At 36.7% G+C, this 18,533-nt stretch overlaps 1 protein-coding gene across 2 annotated transcripts in view; it reads left to right on the forward strand.

Annotated features, from left to right (window-relative positions):
* The first annotated feature begins 3,081 nt into the window (after positions 1–3,081).
* Positions 3,082–18,533, forward strand: part of Acf (ATP-dependent chromatin assembly factor large subunit) — a 177,806-nt gene continuing 162,354 nt past the window's right edge. The window contains exons 1-2 of one of the 2 annotated variants that reach the window (XM_089245722.1): positions 3,082–3,503; positions 13,033–13,308. In XM_089245722.1, the coding sequence (XP_089101848.1) occupies positions 3,391–3,503; positions 13,033–13,308 (389 nt within the window). In that variant the 5' untranslated portion in view covers positions 3,082–3,390. The remainder of the gene's footprint in view (positions 3,504–13,032; positions 13,309–18,533) is intronic. The other variant, XM_089245720.1, reaches the window with a different exon arrangement.

The following is an 18,533-nucleotide window of genomic DNA, read 5'->3' on the forward strand; positions in this document are numbered from 1 at the left end:
GGATCTCCTCTTCACAACGACCCCCTCATTGGTTCAGGACTTGTTTTCACTCCCCCCCCCCGTTCTGCTACAGTGACAACCCGCCCCACCTTCCACTTCATTTCTCGTTACTTATTACCTCAGACGTACAATTCAAGTCATCGTTAAATTATTTTAAGGCCAACTACTCTCTGCTATCTTCTGTCGTCACCGAGGTCTACAACCAGGCACTGGCGGGTCTCATTCCAGCTGTAGATGTTCTCCCTACTGTCTTTCGTCGCTCCCGAGATCATATTCCACCTTGCAGTATCTCCCGTAGACCAGATAAAGTTTTACGAATGTGCAATAAAAGAAAACTATATGCCTGGCGCCATTTTAAGAACTTTCCCTCTCAACTTTCCAAAGATCACTACAAAAATATGTCACGGATATACTCAGACTATGTGAAGTATAGAGAGCGTTTGCATCTTGAAAAGCTTTGCGTGAATCATGATCACAACTATGTATTTTTATAAAGATGTCCGCCATAGACTTTGTGCGACCAGGAGTACCCCTGTGCTGTCTTTGAACGACTCACCAATATCTGAAGACCTTGATAAGGCTAATATCTTTATTGACATCTTTTCTCGCTCCTACAGTCCTGTTGGACAGGGCTATTACCATTCCTCCAGTGACCTCGCAGTAGACCATCCGTTTTTTAATGACATGTTCAATATCCAAACAATACAGTCCATTATTTCCTCTCTTTCCACCAGTGCATCCCCGGGTCCCGATGGAGTTCCAGGCATTTACTTCAAAGTCCTCTCCGATGTTATATCTCCGCTTTTCAGTTTTCTATTTTCCTACTTTTACATCCACGAGATTATACCTCATTCCTGGCACTCCGCGATTATTATTCCCGTCTACAAAAAGAAGGGTTCCGCCTCAGATCCATGCAACTATCGTCCGATTTCCTTGACTGACATCACCTACAAAATTTTCAAAAGATGTATTGCCAATCGCCTCCTTCCATATGCAATTGAGATGGGTCTTATAACTCCTACACAATATGGTTTCATACCGAGCCGCTCGTTACCTGTTCAGCAACCAGTCGCCCATGACTGTTGCTCTAGATCTATCGACGAAGGTCACAATGTTGATGTAATCTATGTGTATTTGAATAAGGCATTTGATAAGGTCGACAGATCAATTCTTTTAAGAAAGTTAACCGATATGGATGTTCCTGGCAAAATAGTCAGGACAATCCATGTCCTTCTGTCAGACAGAGTCCATTGTGTTTGAGTTGCTGGGGCTGTGTCAGCGAGTCGCCCCGTACCAAAAGGCGTCATCCAGGGATCTGTGTTGGGTCCTATTTTATTCACCTTGTTCACTAATGACATAGCTCAAGTCGTCTCTCCCATACCCATTCTACAATTTGCAGATGATATAAAACTATTTTCAACGACGGACATCACAATGGGCTTCGAGACTGCCTGCTTTCGTCTCTTCCGTTGGAGCGTCCAGAACAATCTTCCTATTTCTATCGTCAAGAGTGTCTCTATGCATCTAGGCAGACCCACCGACCCCGTCTGTTATCAGATGGGTCCTGAAGCTTTACAACACTTGACCATATGCTCCAATCTGGATATTTCGTTATCCGGATCTCTTGACTTCACTGATCATTATCGTAATGTGGTATGCAGGGCCAATAGAGTCGCATATATGATACGTACGGCGTACAGCAAGTGCGATATGCATACCCTGTCTTTCGTTTTTTGCACATATGTCCGACCGATTCTTGAATACTGCTAGCAGGTGTGGTGTCAATACGAAATTAAAGACATATTACTCATCAAGAGTCCCCAAAGGGCTTTTACTAAACGTCTTCCAGGTATTGGTGAAAGATCATACCAAGAGAGACTCGAGATACTTGGCCTTCACTCCTTGGAGTGGTGGAGGGGGTCGATCTGATATAATTATGTGCTATAAACTGGTACACAATATGGTATATTTACCTTCCGATAATCCTTTTTTCGAAATCTTGGACAGACGACCTAACCTCCGTAGACACAGTCTTCAACTGAAAATTCCAGTGGCCAGAGGCGACCGCTACTTCTATACGGCATCTGAAGCCATATGGCTTCAGATGCCGTTCGGCTAGACTGTGGAACAATCTGCCTCACGACCTCGTTTCTGCCCCCTATGCTGGATTCGTCTCTTCCTTGGACGATTTTAACTTTTCTCCTGACATGAAGTGTTTTTCCATTTGATTTATGTTTTCTTTTTTTTTTATGCTTCCTGTTTAATCTTACCAGCGTAAGTGCATCTGCCTAATGGGTTGTGTGATAAATAAATGAAATAAATAAAAATAAATGAATTAAATCGACGGCAGAATATTGTGCATGTTTATTCAACCATGAAACAGTTTAATTAATACATACGAAATGGATCCAGTTTGAATTTGGCGCTAAATTTATTTTATCGATTTTGAACTTGTGCTGCCATCCCTCGGGTTCAGCTTGAGTTTGAGAAACTCCATTGTTTTGATATGTCACCAGACTGCAGCATGAGTTAAAAACATATTGTTAGTTAATTTTAAAATAATGTGAACAAAATGTACTTTTTTCATCAAAAACAGAAAAACTAGAATCCTAGCCAAACTCCTATATAATAAACAACTTCGTAACCGTGTCCGTAACTGAAATCACTTGTGGTTTACACGTTACACATGTTTAATTCATAAAATATGGGTCTGATTCTCTGCAGATGGACTTCGTGTGTGATTCAGCTTTACTAAATATAAATTTATTTTACGGTGATCTCTGGAGTTCAGCAGCTTCTTTACTAATGACTGTCTTGTTGTCCCATAGCTGTCTCGATGAAATATGGTCATAACAATTTCATGTTTTTATTTACTCTGAGACAACTGATTGCAGCCGAAATGCGTAAATAATCTGGTAACCTTCACGAAACATAGCATAATAACCATTAGAAAATAAATACAATAATTTGTTCCTAAATTTACCTATAAAAAACAACAACAAAACAAAAATTGTTGGAAAAACGGTGAAAAAGAAAAATTAAATGGCGCGAAAGAGTTATTATGATGTGCGGAATGGCAACACGGATGGCCGCCTTTCATCCGTATAGCAGTTGACAGGCTCATGTTAATAGTGTATAATAAGTTTTTTTTATTATTTTTTCTTTTCGCACGAATCGGGGTCTGTCGAAGAAGGTGCCCGTCCGTCATTGAATTGTGAAATTTCGTCAAATCAATTAATTGAGAAATCGGAAACGTTTCTCTCGCTGCGGGGACGTCGAACACCGGCTGTTGTGTTGCCTGAATAGCAAAATAAATAAATCCCGTCTCGTCCATAATTATCTTGCCGAGTTGGTGCTCCCGTTCATGTTGAAAGTGCTCGTTTGAAGAAGATGCCGCTGCTCGGCAAGAAACCTTTTCAAAGAACCAAACCGCCCGAAGATCTTCATCCCGAAGAGAAGCTTTTCTACTGCAGGATCACGAATGAAGTGTTCAGGGATTACGAGTGAGTACATTATTCATAACAAAAATCTATAACCTCTCTCGCGGAGTATGTGTGTGTGTCTTTCTCTGTGGCTCGCTCACCTTGTGTTGCTGTTACAACGATTTTAGGCTTACGTCGAGGTCCCACGTCCATTTCCAAGATGGTTAATGGCATCCACACAGATCGACGGAAATGGACGTTCTCGACACGAAACTTTTATCGGGAAGTTGAAGGTGAATTGGCTTTTGCAGCGTTCGTTGGTTCTATTCCCCCTTTTTTTGAACAGATTTGAATGGGTCACATTGGTGACTGAATACACATTTATGGGGCCTTGGAGCTGTGAATTGCGGGTCGAAGGTAGTCTCGCGCTATTTCGACCCTCATATTCGATAACATTAGACACCCTACAAGTCCATTTTGAACAATCTTTGTAATTATATTAATCAGTTTCAGTATTTTATTGTTACACAATTGTGTTTGGTGTTTGAATATTGTCAGTGGACTCGTTGCTTAACCAATTGAGGATGTTTCGCAGCTATACTTCATACTTATTCGCTGTCATATCATTGGCTCTATTCGGGAACTCATTTAATTATTGAATATTTATTCAGTAAAACCTCTTAAGGTCCTTTTATACATGGCAAATGATTTAGTAGTTAACCAAGTTTTAAGTTGGTAAGTTCTCAGGAAAGCGTCCACACGTCAAAAGAATCAAGTAAATGCTCAGCGGATAATTTTTGTAAGAGGCCCATTGTGGTATGTCCATAGGCCTACTTAACTGAGAAAATATAATCCATTTTACTACTCAACTAAATCACTTGACAACTTAACAGCATGTAAATGGTCCTTAACATATGCATGTATATTAAAATACTTGACAACTTAAAATTTAGCTAGCTATTGAATCACTTGACACGTGTAAAGGTATAAGCTTGCCTTATGCAGGGGTTAAACTGTGTGGTGCAGTGCCAACATTTGGGAGGGGTGCTGCAAAATACCAGCTATGACAGAAATTTTGGAAAAGAGTCTTTGTTAAACTGCTGTAGGGAGCTACAGATAAGCATTAATTAGGAAAAGGGGTGCTGCGGGTGGAAAAAGTTTGAGGACCCCTGGTACATTGGATTGATTTATGTGTAAATGTATATGTTTCCATTGCTTATCGCATATTACATTCATTCATCGAAAAAATTGCATTTTTTGTGTAAGTTGAGCGTCCTTTGTCATCCACTTTGAATTGATTTCTGCGAGAGTGCTGCGAAAAATGTTATTTTGGCACTTTATAGGACATTAACTGCGATGTTGTAAGTAAATATCTGTTAAGCCTCGAAAAAGTTAAAGTGAGTGCCCTTGATAAGATAATTGATGGCTAAAAATAACATAAATGTCTGTGTAATAAAATTAGTGTGGGAACTACTTTCCCCAGTTACTAAAGATGTGGGCATCCTCCAAACTCACATGTATCTTTGACCACAGCTTGACAAATTCACTGGGTCCCCCAAAGGCAGCATATGCTGAAATTTGTGACGTAAATTAAAGAACAATCAGTGCTACTAATCTGGAAGGACTTTAAGAAAAAGTAGAAAACACTATTATTTTTACCACAGAACATTTCCTGTCAGTCGAGGACTTGTTGCAGAACAATGCAAAATATTTTTCTTTGTGGGTAAATTTACCCATAATAAATGAGTGGCTGCTCCTCAACTAGGAAAATAATTATAAAAATTATTGATGACTTGTAGATTGAGTAATACAGTCAAATCTCGTTTTAATGAATACTGTTATATCGAAAATCTCTTTTTAACGAACACTTTTCTAATTTCCCAGATAAATTTACATAGGAACAGTGAAAAAAGCTAGAATTCCTTTATAACAAAATTTTGTTCTAATAAAGTGATTTCTCCCATTTCTTAGAGTTCGTTGTAACAGGATTTGACTGCTCAATGAAATCTTTGTTAAACAAAACCCCATTGGACCAAAACCTTTTTCCGTAAAGTAGCAAAATACTGTATGTGTTACTTCCCTAATCCACAGGATTCCGAAAGTTTATTAAGGAAAGGTATCTCCCAAGGCTGTTAATCGCAACATTTTTTTTAGGTCAGTGAAGTTTCATTGAGTCAAGCATGGTTTTCCTCATGAAAAACAATCAGAAACACTTTTCTATGGCTTTTTGAGACTTGGTGACCCTTTTTCAGCTAGCTTATGTTGAAAGGCACGCTTAGTGAAATAAAAAAAAAGTGTATAATCCGGTCATCATAATTTCAATTTAGCAATCATATATAGAAAATTTCAGGTGACAATACCAATCTTCTAGTCTCAATGGTGACCTGGTGCTCGTCAAACCATGATATCTACTTATGGGCTTGTGAAACTGATAAGATATAATCTGTTCTTTTGGCAATTTTGAAGAGAAAAATGCCAGGGCTTGACAAATCCCAGGCTACAGGTTGCCATGGTGACTAGAAAATCAGTACTGACACCTAAAACTTTCTATATGTGATCATCATTTAATCATTCTTTTCGCACCCAGTCATTTTCTACACCTGAGGATTAATTAAACCGGTGGGTCTACTTATAATTCATTGCCTATTCCAAACAATAGCGTTCAACCTTTTCTTCTCATTTATACTCGCTGAAAGGTTGGTGCGCTAACCCATTCAGTGTGACTTCCAAGCTTAGAAATCTTTTCCTGCAGTCATGCTGTTGCCATCATCCCAGGTGCCAGCTCCCCATGGCGACTATAAAAGCTATTGGTATTCTAAAATTTTCTGTATGTGATTGCTAAATTTGGGTTTATGAATGACTCGCACAGTGTAAGCATAGCGCAAGTGATGCGCATAGCAAAGTCCGGTGCACTTAAGCGGCCTGGACACATTTCCAGATCACTTGGATCTGTGAAATGTTTAGAGATCACTAAAGTGGCTCTGTAAGGCACTTACCAATAGGAGGGGGGGGTGTTACTTCAAGTGCCCACAAAATATTGAAAGGTTTTCCTCATTTTGACGCGCTGAGTAAGATGCCATTAAAAATATTTCATATTTTCATAAAGTATGGTTGATGATGTAAGCATTATCCAAACCCCCTCCCCCTTGTCATCAAAAGTCAGCAAATCTGAAACCCCCTCCCCTCATCGATGATGACATAATACTTGATCGGCCCTCAAGCAGGAAATAAAAACAAGTTGTTTTGTATCACTTCAATTGCTTTATTACATTTCGATAATGAGTATTTTACATGAAGTTCAATTCATGTGTTTAGAATATTTTTTACGTCAAGATCAATTCACTCGATAAGAACAATCTTTTTTTTTTGCAGTAAGTTCAATTCAACCTATAAGAATGGCCATTTTTTTATGTTAAAGTCACCTATTCTAAGAATTGTTTCAATAGAAGTAGATGGGTTTCACCATTGGAAGTCCATATCCATTTAAGCCCTGTTCACATGGGAAATTGAAAAAGTGGGTTTAAAACCAACTACAAGAATTTTCACCAATGACTGCTCTGAATTTCTTTCCTTACGAAGGAAAAAGTCATCAAGTCGGTGCTAGAACTCCCCATGCTACCACAATATTTGCACATGTGAGAATGGGGCTTTAGCTTTTTTATCACCTTCCCGCTCGCCGACCAGGTTGGTGTTTTTGTCACTATCACGATGCAGGTCCATTCACCCTGGTAGAACCAACCGAAGAATAGAGTTCCATGTTTCAAGACAGTCACCAGCAGCCAATTTCATGTAGAAGATCTCTCCATAATCATAGATGAAAGTCCGTCAGAGTTTCGCCAAGTCAATGTCTGAAGATGGAGGAAATACTGAACGTCCTCATTAGCACCAAGTTAGAAGCTTCATCAAGACTAAACCGCTCAGAGTTTCATCACCTAGTGAGGGCAGCTAGTCATCAATCTCAAAACTGCAAAACTTGTTATAAAACTTTCTATTAGATTTTCATAAAAACAACTTCACCGGAACTGCCGGGAACAAGAAAACTAGTTATATGTTATCGCAACATTATGTTAAGATTTTGGGACTGAAGCCAAGAACAACTAATTTTAGTTACCCAAGTAGCGAAAACAAGAAGTGAGTAATTGGGATTAGGCGAGAACGAGAGACACACTTTTATACATCTTAAACCAGTTTTAATCTCGGACCATTTGTCCACTGGTAACACTCTATCTCAAGATGAAAACTTTGGCGTAGCACAAAAACTAATTTACATTAAGGATCAAGTTTTAAAAAATACAACAGTATTTCGATTGGCAACAAAAAACTTAACCGGCAAGCTGGCCAGGCTCTCCGATCATGGCATTCAAAATTATACACATTAAACAAAGAAAAATGAACGAGACAATTATTTTGGTGGAAGTCTGTAGCCAACCGCTGCAAGCAGGTGAACTTTTGAACAATCACATTCCTAAAGGATGGATCCGTATGAGACCTGACGATTCAGTGAAACATCACTGGCCTCCAAGATCGCCAGGCCTCACAGTATATGATTTAGTTTTAATCATATTCTTCATTTTAATTTATCTCATGATATCATATTAATTCATGAAAATTTTATTCTCTTCGCATTTAGTGTTTCAGAGTTATAAGCACTTATACCTAGAACCGCGGCTTGGATCATTTTGACCCAACATACTATTCTAAAAGAAAAAGTGGGCGTATACTTTTCTTGGAACTGGTTACCCTTTCTAAAATTAATTTCTCAATGAAAATAAAGAAGAATAAAGGTTTTTTTCAAGGTTAAGGCCAATTTATTGTGCGAGGCGATTATCTTTTTTGCAATGAAGGAACCGCAAGTAGAGCGAAATATTTTTCCTTTGTCAATTTGAATACCTGATATTCTGACGGGACTCAAGAAAGGTTTTGGGAAAGTAAAAGTTATTACTCAGCACGCTTCATCTGACATTCGGTATCGGTAGTTGAAGCCCCAAAATACTTCCAGAAATTATTTCATACTACGATTCGACACAGTTTTCTGAAGTTGTAGCTGATGAAATGGCCAGAAAATATTCGATGAAGGTTGCATCATGGGGGTTGGCCTGTCCACGTTTTCTACAACATCCCAGATCTCACTATAAAAAAAATTCTGTATTTTGTATAGAGCAGTACAGAAGGCCAGAACTATTTTCCAAAAGCAGTTTCTCTAAATTTTATTGAAGAGCTACATTAATCATACGTGTTGCCCTTGCGCAAGAGGAAATGTTCGTGGGCTGTTGAACATGTAACTGTTTGTGAGCCATTGAAATAAAATAAAAAAACAGATAAACAAATCTGATGTCGGGTAACATCAAAAATGTGGAAACAAAACTTAATTTTTTAGCTGATTTTGAAGCTTATTTTATACTAGCTGATACCCGGTGACGTTTCTCGCCCCGTAAAAATTTATATATAAATATATAGCTTATTATTTCTTAATAAAAAAAATTTCTACATCAAGTAAGAAAAAATTACTTTTATTTTAAATATTTTAATTAAAACTTGAGGCAATCGCTTGTGGATACACAATATTTTTGTTTGTCCATCTGGTGTGTAGATGTACAAATTTTTGGGATTACCAACACGCGAACAGGTGACGATAAGCTGTCCGTGTGAGAAACAGCACTAGTAGGTTGATACCTGCCACTGCTAACAACTGGCCTTGCGCTTTGTTGATTGTCATGGCAAAAGCTAAACGAATCAGGAACTGTAATCGCTTGAAAGTGAATGGCATTTCTTCAGTGATAATTGGGATACGTGGAATGAAGAAGTCTTCTCTCCTTTGGCACATGCAGTTAAAATCGTTGCTTCAGTGATGTAATCGTTCAATTTCTTCATACAGAATCTGTTGCCATTGCAGAGTCTTGGTGTCTCCAAATTTCTTAAAAGCATTATAGGTGCTCAGACTTTGAGGGTCAAGTTGTGTGGTGGCACACCCGGAATATCCAAAAAGAGTTCAGACATTCTACAGGATACAAAACTGTCTGTGCTGTGTCTGTGACAGTGTTAATCCATTTGTAAGATGTGGTGTCTCACGGAATAATTTTTAGGATTTTTTCGTTGATCTTGTTCACACTGTCATTTTTCGATGCCGGAATCGCTCTCTCACAAAGCCACTCATGATGTCTGTGCTTTTGTTGAATGTTTGGGAAGACTTTGTCTGCAACTTCTTGAACTGAGTTTAACAACTGGCAAAATCCATTTGGGAACGTAATAAGTCCAGTGCTTGGATCTACGGGAATTCTTCTATTGTCAAGTTTGATAAACTGATGTAAAAATGATAGCAGTGCTGAGTAATTTTGCAGTTGAAACTCGGATGTTGGTGGATAATAAAATTTTTTTAACTTCATGTCAGAGTGTTAATGATTTGAGGCAAGCATTCAGTTCATCAGCTGGCGTTGAACATTTTTATTCCCAGTTTTGTCGTTGTAGTTGTTGTTCTCTGTTGTTAGTGACGTCATATGTCCAGCTTGTGCAGCGAATATTATTCAAACGCCTTTTAAGCATTTTTTTAAATTGAAACCATACCTCTACGATGGGCGGTTGATGAGTTAAAGGCTGCATTAGCACTTACAGGACACCCTGTATATAGAGGGCCGTTCAACTTTACGCAAGTAAATTTTTAGCCATTTTTGACCCCCCTCCCCCCCCTTGTCAGCAAGATTTTGCCATCACTGCCTCCTACATCCTAACGCACCCCCTACCTCCTATTGGTGGGATCAGCAACGTACGCGGGAGGGGGCATAGGGAGTTTGTGCGCTTCCCCCCACAGACGGAAAAAATATTTTTAATGCAAAAAATAGGCCTATTTTAAAAAAAAATTTCAAAAATACCTTACTCAATATAGACTTTGTTATTTTTTAGTCGATTTATGTTAATTTCAATGCTATTTCAAGGGTAAGAACTCAAAATTTCACTTCAAGAAACTCACTGTTACCCACCCTTTAAGCCATATATGATAAAACCTTGACCAGCAGACCAAATGTAGCCCTGAAGGTTATCTGATGTGGCTTGCCCCCTCAAACCTAATTTTGTTAAAATGAACTAAGCGGCACATTTACAAATCACTTAAATGACCCGTGGCACAATTCCAGAGCATTTAAGTGGCCAGTGGCGATCCATTTGAGATCCCTTGAGTGACATGTAGCACAGTTTTAGAGCACTTAATCAGTCCCAGTGTGGTTCTACATCACTCAAGTTACCCGCGGAACATTCCCAAATTACTTAAGTGGAAATAATTACGGATAATACAGGGGTGGGAACTCTGCGCCAATTGCGTCGCACTGGGCCAATCTTGCGCTATCCTGCTCCAATTGCGTATTTTCGTATTTTTCTGCGCCAAATAGCGAATTTTGCTTCAGTATGCCCGGAATTTCGGAAAGGATGAAAAAAATTTTTTGCTCCAGCTAGCTACAAAACGATTCTTTCTGAGAAGAGCGTGTTTTATTCCACTATACCTAAACTACCACCTTAAATTATCGGCCCCTCATCGGGCTTTCCATTGTGAAACCCCGATATTATCCGCGATCGTCGAACTGAAGATGGTTTGCAATGTCTTTCAGCGTCAAAGTGCAAATGCGAGTGTTTCTGTTTAAAAAAAAAATGTCGCCACTGGAAGCAACAGAAATTACTGTAGTCGATTGTCATTGTGTTAAATCCCGATGTTTCGTGAAAAAAAATTTCATTCCGGGAGTAAAAAGCGCATGTCCGCCGAATTACGAATGTTAGTTTAGAAACTTTGGTGAATAACGAGCGTTAAATCATCAATATCGCCAAATAACGGGTGTCAGATCGCCAATTTCGCCAAATAACGAGTGTCAGATCGCCAATCTCGCCAGATAATGAGTGCTGAATCGCCAAACATTGTGTTGATTCTTCCGAAATTCTTTCCCATTTTGCAACAAAATCTTTTCAAGTATAAAAAAATTGAAAACTTATAAAAAATGTTTTAGCTCATTTGAAGTGCCGCTGTTCAAGGCAGCAAATAGTGCCCTCAGTAAGCAAAAATCATCTTAAATAGACGGGTGCAAAAAATTTTATGACAACCGCTCTTTCAAAAAAGGTGTCAAAAGCCTAAAACACCAAAAACAAAAATCAAGCTGACGAAAAGATGTTTGATATCAAAAGACAGTGCAGTTTTATTTTGAAAAGGGTTGAGGGTTAACGAAAATATTCTTGTTAATTTCACTGTTCCAGTTTATAAATATCTGCTCCATATCCCATATTTGCTGCTCCAAAATTGCTCCAAATCCCCAATTTGCTGCTCCAAAACTGCTCCGAATCCTGAATTTTGCTGCTCCAAGGCTGCTCTGAAATGGACTTAGTCACTTCCCACCCCTGTAAAGTGCACCATAAAATTATATATTATTTGTTCTAGGCTCTATGTATGTCAAATTTAAAAATTGTAAGCAATAATTAATATTTTGTTTCAATTAGTGTAATAAATTAATGTTTAAAAATAAAATATAATATGTAAAAAAAGTTTCTAGTGTTATATAGTTATTGTGTTCAAACTATTATCCAAAAGCATTCATTTAGGTTTTTGACAGTTTAAACCAGTTTTTGGCACTTGTCATGTCAAAAACTGGTCGAAAACCCAACCCTGATGGAAACTTACGGGGAATCGTGTTTTGGCCAACAAAAATTTCAGTTTACAAATGTGATATCAAAACTACTCATTTTCATTCACCGAGGTATTGCTGTACTTAGATCACATCCTTTACCTTGAAAAAGTCCCTGAACAGACATGAATATGGCAAGTCACCGTGTTAAAATGTTACTACCTTCCCTCCTTAATGTTATAGCCCTATATCAAGGACAGAGCCCTGCCCCCACACTTTCTGTATACTTGCTTCAACTGAAATAGGATCACTGCAGCTGTGGTGAATACTAATCAATATACCCTTTCAAGGTGATTTCATGAACTCCAATATTACATCAATATATATAGGTTGGCTATGAGCTTGGCCAAAGAAATTTGAAATTTATGATAAAAAATCATTGATATATCAAGTATAATCTGAGCAATATGCATCTATGGTAACCTATGGTATTTTTTGATTGAATGTTGAAAATATATTTCTTTTGTTCCAAACCTTGATAAGTATTGGGTATATAAAAGTATTAAAATGTCCTATATGGTTTATTAAGGTTCTACTATTTGAGCTTGACAAATCCCAGGTGCCATGGTGACTAAAAAAATCTGGATTGGCTGCTAAAATTTTCTATATTTTGTGATTTCTAAATTGCATTCCAAGGATGACACAAAAGTTCCCGATTTTGTGGCATTCTTCTTCGAACATGTGAAGAAGTAGGACTCGAAAGAATATTATTTAAAACTGTTTTCTTGAGTTAAAACTATGCATAACTCCTAAAAAATTTGGTTGGTGTCTGAATTATTTTTTGATTTGTTGAACCCTGTTAAAAGTATATATTTTTGGACATTTGTTTTCTCTTAAGAGAAAACTCTGAACCATATCTTCTGTCACCAATTTGGGTTTCAGCAAACTCAAATTAGCGAAATGTCATTTGGATATTGTATCATATCAATGTGATTATTCTCCTAAATTGATTTCAGGTCATTTTTTGATCGTGTGATCTTGTGCAACAGCCTGGTATGGACTTGTTCTCTGACTGGAAGACCCGGTCTAACTTATCAAGAAGCGCTAGAATCTGAAAAAAATGCCAGGGTCAATTTGGGCAAGTTTCCTACATACCTTAGAAAGCCTCTACTGTTCTTGACGACTCTGACATCAAGAGGCAGGCTGAATGATATGTGCGACGATGTTTTCATGTTTGTCAAGAGCAGATACTTTGTTGGTGAGAAAGTAGAGGTTACACTTAATGGAATCAAGTAAGTTTTATTCATATTCAATTTTTCGGAATATATTTCTGATTCAACAGTATGTATTGAAAATGACAATGTATAACTTTTTTCTTTGGAATACAAACGCCACAACATTTGAAATACCCAATAAGGTGGCTGAGAAAGTTATGGCCATTAAAAAGTAGTGTTAAGAAAATTATATAAATCATGATTACGTTGTGGAGACATTAGTGCTGGTGGATGTCTCACTATTTTGGAAACACACTGAGTCATGACTCCTTTTATTTTTCACACTTTTATCCTTTTCACCTTTTATTTTTACGTCAGTCATCCCCCTCTCCCGACACCTGTGCTCCTCCAATGTAAACATATTGAAGAAATTAAATCTTTCTGCCAACAAGATCATGCGTAGCTTTTCTCTGCTCACCCTCAACCAAGTTTATGTCCCTGTGTAGGTATGGTCTCTAAAACCTTCTGGAATACTCCAGTGCAGGACAAACTAAGCTTCAGAAAGGCGAAGAATGACTTTATAGAGATGTCACTGTACTTTAATTTACCTGGGTCCCGGGCAGGGTTCCCTCTGACTTTTTATCAATTGTAGCAATTCGGCTAATCAGATGGCAAAAGTTGTAGCCAAATGAGAAAGAACCTTAGCCAAATTCATGCGCCATAAAATGTGAATTCCATAACAAATTATTATATTTTAATGTGTATAAGGGACATCCTAATTTCTTTAAGCTTAAAATTTAGAAAAAAAGTTGAAAAGATATATCTATAATAAATGCTTCCCCTATTTATAGGGAACCCCTCTTATTTTTTGAGTGAGACCCAATTTTTGACAAAAAGGGGTTTCAATTATTCATGTTAAAAAATATGGTATAAATATATATATATATCTATCAAGTTCAAGATAGAAAAATGAATCAAAATGCAAATCATGCACAAATGAAAATTGTTTAATTGCTGAGAATTCGGAGAGATTTTTTTCTCTGACGATAATTCAAAAGCTGTCTCAAAATGAAATTGTTCCCTGCTGGGACCATTCACAGAAACAGAAATGCTGTTATGTGTATTTTCAATATCCATTTGATTTTACAAAGGTGTTTTGATAAGGTTCATAATGCTGAACCCCCTTTCACAGTCTACTGTGTGCGGTGGTAAAATTGCAGGGAAATGCACGATATTACACAAAACAGGATACATTTGCTGCAACTCATTCTGGTGAATGAAATCTACAACATCCTCTGAATTCATTTTCCTACAGCAGGTGCTCAGTAAACTTTTCAGTAGTTTCCATTTAGCTAACGTTTAGATTAAACAGTTTGATTTTTCCAAATACAGGCGATCAAAAATTATTTTGACGACTTCTTTTCAATAACAATTGAAAGTTGGATCAGTTGGCAATGGAAGGTTTTATGGTACGAATATACCGAAAAGTTCCAACTTGTCACATTCCTGGAAACATTCTTTTGGGGTTTCCAGAACATTCATGATGCAACTTTCTTTTACCTTTTCAAAGACATCACATTTGTTTGTGCTATAACGGATTGTATGATTCCCATACACAAAATCAATCACTACTTCAGGTACCATCTCCATAAACGTCTGAAATCTTTCTCCACCATTAGAGGAAACATTGTCCAAGCTTTTGATGGTGATATAGATATGAATTTGGCATTTGACAAAACTAAAATCAATGTTTTGCTTCTGAAATGCTAAGCATAATTTGTTAAATATGAACAACATTTTGGATATAAAAGCAGTCACATCAATGAATCTGAAACTTGTGACTGCTTTCAGTAGACCTTGCCCAACAGCACAAGTGTCTTCTATCAACACAGAAACTAGTGCCGACCAGTTCTTTCTTACAGATTCTACAGACTGATACAGAGATAACCACCTTGTTGCTGATACTTGAGTGAATTTATTTTTTTCAGTATCCAGGATTTCATATACTGCATCAAGTATCCTAGTACATTTAGGTTTTTTTGTTGGCTAAAGTATTTGTGTACGCGATTCAGAATATCTTGACACTTCAATAAAAAGTTAATTCTTCTCTACCATCCTGATTGACTGCTTGTGAAAGGGAGCTATCTGATTGGCTTATTTGAATTTTCTTACAATTACTGCTCGTAATGAACTTAAGCCATGGCGTTGCGATCAGGGGTGTTGATTTATTGTCGTTTACCAATATATTTTTGAAGGCCCGAATATATGTAACTTCATAGAAGTCTGAATCAGTCGTGTACTTTACTTTATGGAAAACTACAGCTTCCTGAAATTTGAATCTATGACACTTTTGCCAGCAGTGAGCGGGGATGGTTGATTTTTCACATTCTTGATTTTTAACAGAACGAGCGTGCTCATTTAATCTAGTTTTTATGGGTCTCCTTGTCTGTCCTATATAACCCAGAGGACAATCACTGCATGGAATGTGATAAATGAACCATTGTTTATTCTTTGGTATATCATCTTTTGGGGGGTTTGAAACTAAAGTTTTTAGTAGGCATATCTAAGGTAAATAAGTTAAACTTTTTTAGTATCATAGATATAAAGTATAGTATAATTAATTAATGTAAAGTATAATTTATACATGTTTGTAGAAAATAATTAGTTTCATATGTTCAGCACATTTATCTAATTATTTGGCAATATTTAACTATAGGTAGTAATATGTCGCGTTTAACAAAAATGTAAAAGTATTTTAGGAATCATCATAGGACTAGTGTATGATTGACAGGCATTCCCTATGCAATAAGACCTGGGAGGCATCAGTTATAATAGCCAATTAAAATGTTTAGAAACATTTTTAATCAATGTTTTTCATCATTTTGAGTCTCCATGAGGAGGATAGAAGCATACTTGACATAACTTGAAATTTGAAATTGCATAAATTTCACTCAATATATCAGCTACAGAGATTGTGCAAATAGTGCTGATTATTATCACAAATGAATTGAGCTTTTTACAAAATACTGACTTGATGCAATTAATGCGATTTATTTGCAAGTCATAAAATTAAGAAATGAAGAGACTGTTCCTCCCCTATCATTTGTTCTCATGTCTTATCGATACTAAATATTAGGATATAAAGATTAAATTCTGAACAGGAACTGTGGCAAAGTATAGTAACTTGTGATTTTTTTTAACTGCCAGTGCAAAAACTTCAGTCGTACCATTAAAAATTTAATATAGCACTGTGATAAAGAATGTGTTAAATAACTGAAATTTTCAGAAAACTGGTTGTGTTAAAATGCTTCTAAGTTATTTTATATATGTTTTTGGATTTACCCACTCAACTTTGGAGCATCCTAATGACATAGCTGCCAAGTCTCCCGAATTTTAGCTTCATCCCTGGACCTCCCGAAAAGTTCTTAAATCTCCCAAATTTTTATGAAAATTACAAAAAACTGCCGCTTTTGAAAACAATTCCTAAAGCCGGGTTTTCCTAGGAGTAGAATTTCTGCGCAATGTGCAACGTGAAAATGCTGATTGGGTAATCGAATTGAATTTCAGGATATTTTCAGGGATAATTCAGGGAAAACTCAGCTTAAGGAATTTCTTGTTGTGGGGCATGAAGTCTTTTGCCTCTGTTTTTTTCCCCTTTCGAAATGATAGCACACGTCATAAATCAAAATGGGAAAATTACTTTTTTAAGGAAGTTTTACAAACTCCCCTGATGGTAACAAGAAAAGTTGTTTGTCTTATTGTGCAAGGAAATAGCTTAGAGCCAATAGTTCTGGATAATAATTGAAGATTATATAGTGACGCGCATGTGATCAAAATTTCTTTTGTTGAAGTTACGTACGTGCAATATAACAAAACATGAATACTGATAAGCAAAAAAATATTTAATCAATTTCAAAGATACTTATTCCAATGAATTTCCTTTCATCAAACGTTCCAGAAAAAGGCAGACTTTTTCTTTTTGTACAAGTTGTGCTAAGGACATAAACATCTATCATGGTGAAAAGACTGATATCCAGGGCCGTCTCTATTCTACCGGTAGAATAGAGACAGCCCTGTATCATCACCCATGTGAGATAAAAAAAACAAGCAAGTGTCACAAAAAGTCATGTGTTCTTCAAAAATTGACATTTTTTCCTTTCTTCTTCCAATGATTTTGGGGTCATTTGCCCAGAATGTTTGTTCACTTTGTTGCTGATTGAACACAATATTTATTTATTTATTTAGATCACCATTTTTGAAGTTTTGGCCTCCAATTTCACTTGTTTTTTGCATAGGGATTTTATTCCCAAGGGTTTAACTTCCACGTGTGTAAAATCCCTATTTTATTTGGGACAATTCCTTTTGTATTTATTAGGGAGTGGTTTTATCATAAAATACGGGTCTGCGCGAAAATCTCCCTAATTTTTATTTTCAAAAGTTGGCAGCTATGTAATGACTGTCATAAGAAAAAAGGTTTTGTTACACCATGTTGCACTGAACTGGTGAAAGTAAACAATTTTAAAATGGTTATATTTTTTTTCAATAAAAGTAATTTGAAGTTCATAAATAAATAAAGGACTTTTTATTCAAATACACAACTAATAGAACCTTCCAAAATTGATACTAGATTAACATTACAGTTGATAAAATCCTCTTGTAACAGCAGTAAACTAAGCTTATGATTGCATGAGAGTATGAGAAAGGAAAAAAGTAATTTTTTAGAAATAAATTTCTTCCACATTCAGTGGATGTGGATTTATATGCTTCCACATTTAGTGGAAGAAACCTATTTCTTCCTGCTGTTTTTTCCAACTTGGAAGGAGCTTCCTAATTTTGGTAGCAACACCTGATGCACTTTGTATATATGTCAAAAAGCTTTTAAGCACCTTTTCAAGTTCTGCAGAACTCAAAAGAATTTCCTCGTCTTTTTTTTTTTTTCATTCATTCTAATCCGAGAAATCGATTACAGCATACAGCTGCTAAAAACACTTGTTTTTATAGAAGTTAAAAATAATTTTATCAATTAGATTGAAATTAGATAAATGGATTTTATACTTTCACAATATTTTCCTAGGTCTGATGAAAAGCTTCAGCTAGATATGTGATCTTGATCAAGGGTCCGATATAATTTTTCTAATTCATTTTACATGTGCATAGTTAAATTGTCATAGGCCTGATTCAAATTTATTAGAGGTATTAAAATGTATTTGCTGTATCTTACATTCTAGTGCAAATGATAAATACGGAAGGAAGAAAGAATGGTTTTTCTTTCGCTTGGAAGAAGCAGGATTGGCAGTTTTTCC

This window comes from Pholcus phalangioides, unplaced genomic scaffold (genome assembly GCF_987345545.1).
Source record: "Pholcus phalangioides strain wild (caught in Gottingen) unplaced genomic scaffold, Ppha-v1.0 ptg000016l_1, whole genome shotgun sequence".
Classification (NCBI taxonomy): domain Eukaryota; kingdom Metazoa; phylum Arthropoda; class Arachnida; order Araneae; family Pholcidae; genus Pholcus; species Pholcus phalangioides.